Source organism: Nestor notabilis, unplaced genomic scaffold (assembly GCF_000696875.1).
Source record: "Nestor notabilis isolate BGI_N333 unplaced genomic scaffold, ASM69687v1 scaffold10137, whole genome shotgun sequence".
Lineage (NCBI taxonomy): Eukaryota > Metazoa > Chordata > Aves > Psittaciformes > Psittacidae > Nestor > Nestor notabilis.
The window spans coordinates 19,626-22,247 of record NW_009936910.1 but is presented as its reverse complement, the minus strand read 5'-3'; the positions used below and the strand labels follow the sequence as shown (position 1 = coordinate 22,247).

The 2,622-nt window shown below is 35.7% G+C and overlaps 1 protein-coding gene across 1 annotated transcript; it reads left to right on the top strand.

Annotated features, from left to right (window-relative positions):
• Positions 1 to 348: 348 nt before the first annotated feature.
• Positions 349 to 2,043, top strand: VMA21 (VMA21 vacuolar H+-ATPase homolog (S. cerevisiae); the record flags this gene model as incomplete). Its single annotated transcript, XM_010018578.1, has 2 exons — positions 349 to 484; positions 1,901 to 2,043. Coding segments are annotated over 2 exons (279 nt in total), but the record flags the coding sequence as incomplete, so codon positions are not given.
• Between the last annotated feature and the right edge of the window lie 579 nt (positions 2,044 to 2,622).

The window sequence follows — 2,622 nt, the reverse complement described above, 5'->3', positions numbered from 1 at the left end:
AGTTTTAAGGCAGAATACTGTCATATGACAAGTGCATATCTGATATTAGATGCTTAATAATGATGTAATAATACACTGATAAACATACTAATGTAACTATATTATTAATGCTTGCAAAGTAATAACAGGGAAAAATCTAAAGACTGGGTTTAATCTCGTTTGTGAGCTTTGACTGGCAGAATCATTGCATTGTTTTGAATGCTGTGGCTTTAATGTTGCAGTCAACAAATGCATACTCTGAGTCTTTATCACTTCCAAATGATATAAGTACTCAATTCTTGAAAAGTAATTGGCTTCTGGTTGGGATGAATTCTTGTCCTGTTTCAGGTGTATATAGTATGACTTCAGTGTGTAACTTTTCTTATTTATTTCAGAAATGAGGGTTCATTAACATCAACTTTACGAACACTTCTATTCTTCACAGCTCTAATGATTACCTTACCTGTTGGGCTGTATTTTTCATCAAAGGCTTATGTATTTGAAGGTAATTCTGTTTCTACCAATTAGCATTACTATTACAAGAAAGAGGAAAAGAGCAGTCCTCTAATAATATCTTTTTTCCTTCATGTTTTGAATATTTGTTTCCTTATGCAGACTATTGGCCTTGTAATGTCTAATTAGAACAAAAAACTATATAAATAGTCTGTGCATCCTTCCCTGCATTGTGGTATTGGTTTGTATCGCACACATGTGCATTCATTCCCCTTACTTTAAGAGTATCTAACACCACCCTGCAGCAGACTTTTATCCGAATCATCAGGGCTATGTTTCCTACAAGTGCTGCAAACTAATTGCATGTTCAAGATGGTGTTGTTTACTGGGTTTATTTTTTAGCTTTTTGAAACATACCTGTATTGTAAGTGTAAAGCAGTTGTTGTATACCCAGTTTCAGATACTGAATGTGGTTGCTTGTAGAGTTTCCTTTTAATAAGAAAAAAAAGGTATTTTAGCTCTTTCTTTGGAGCAGTTCTATCAAACTGCTACCAACCAGCCACATTCTAGCCTTGGTTCTGCAAGGCTTTGATAATTTCCTAATACTGTAGGAGAAAAGTATCTTCCTTCAAAAGTGCTCTTTTAGAGAGCCGTTTTTGAATATATAACTGAGCTGTTCCACGGTGATTCTTCTTTGGTGCATGCTGCTCCATGTGGTTGTGAAGCCTGAAGCTGAAAGCTTTTTACATAACTTTCAAGATCCCTTTTCACCCTTTTCCCCCCTGCTCCCTGAGGTGTAGCAAGCTGAGCCTTAACTTTGCTGTGCCAGTTAACGGCAAGATCCATCAACACTGATAGGCTGGGTCTGTGTTTGGAGAGTGGTGTTTTTGGTGTGCTGTGATGAAGAGAAATTGAGGTTTTTTTGGATTTTTTTTTTGTTTGTTTTTTTTTAATTTGGTCTTCTGATATTTGAAAGCTTCTTTCATGTGATATGTATTCATGTGTCTTAACTGGTGAGGAATTACTGATCTATGGTCTAAATAAGTAAGGTAGAAGTCCTCTAAATTTAATTGTTGCTTTACCATTCTATGCTGTTACAGTAGCAAATAAATTATATGATTTTCCCTCCCCAACCATTTTCCTGCCCCACAAAAGAGAGTTATACTTTTGAAAAAAGGATATTGAGTTTTATTTGATACTGAAAGAAAGTACCAGAAAAAGTGAGTATTATAGACGTAAGCTGTTGACTTCAAAACCAGGGTATTTAATCTTAGATATTGAATAATTGCAGTCTCCTCTATTCCTGAAATAGTTGCAAGGTCTGTAATTATCATGGTGAATTCTTTCCTGCGAATCCTCCAGAGCTCAGTCTTTTCATAAATGTAACTTTGGTCTTCAGGAAGAATTGTGATTTGCTGTTTCAGTATTCCTAATAACTAATACTGTTTGCTTTCTTTTATTTTCTCAGGTACCTTAGGAATGTCGGACAGAGACAGCTATTTTTATGCTGCCATAGTTGCTGTCGTTGCTGTTCATGTGGTACTTGCTCTCTTTGTATACGTAGCGTGGAATGAGGGCTCTCGGCAGTGGCGGGAAGGCAAACAGGACTAGGATGAAGATCATTGTCATCTGATGCCTACAGACCATAAATCAGATTTTTGTGAGCTGAAGAAAAAACATTCTTCACAATGTATAATACAGATATTCAAAGAGGAGGCTAATACCTCCACCCTGGTTAGAGTAAGACTTGTACTCATCATGAATGTGAAACAATGTTTTCTTGAATGCTGATGGCAGTTGTTCTTTAGCCAGCCTCTGCTAGGTCGAGCTAAGGAGATCTTCACCTGGAATTAAAATGAAATCATTATTTATTAAAAAAAAATTAAAAATCCTGTAGCTATCTTTGTCATTCCTAGTATTTTTCTGGCTTGCTCTGAAAATAATATTGTCATGAAGCAAGCATTTCTGAGTTTAGAACTAACTGCAAGAATAGAATAGGTTGGAAACTCAGGTGATGCCTTTCTAATGTGAAATACAAAGGTTGGGGGGTTTTTTTGTTTGCTTTCAGATGTAATTTTTTATTACTGTGTAAAATTCAGTCTTTAATTTCCTTTTAGGAGGACTGTTGTATTACTTCATTGCTCATCTTTTCACTTTTCTGCAGTTAATATTGATGACACAAAGGAAATG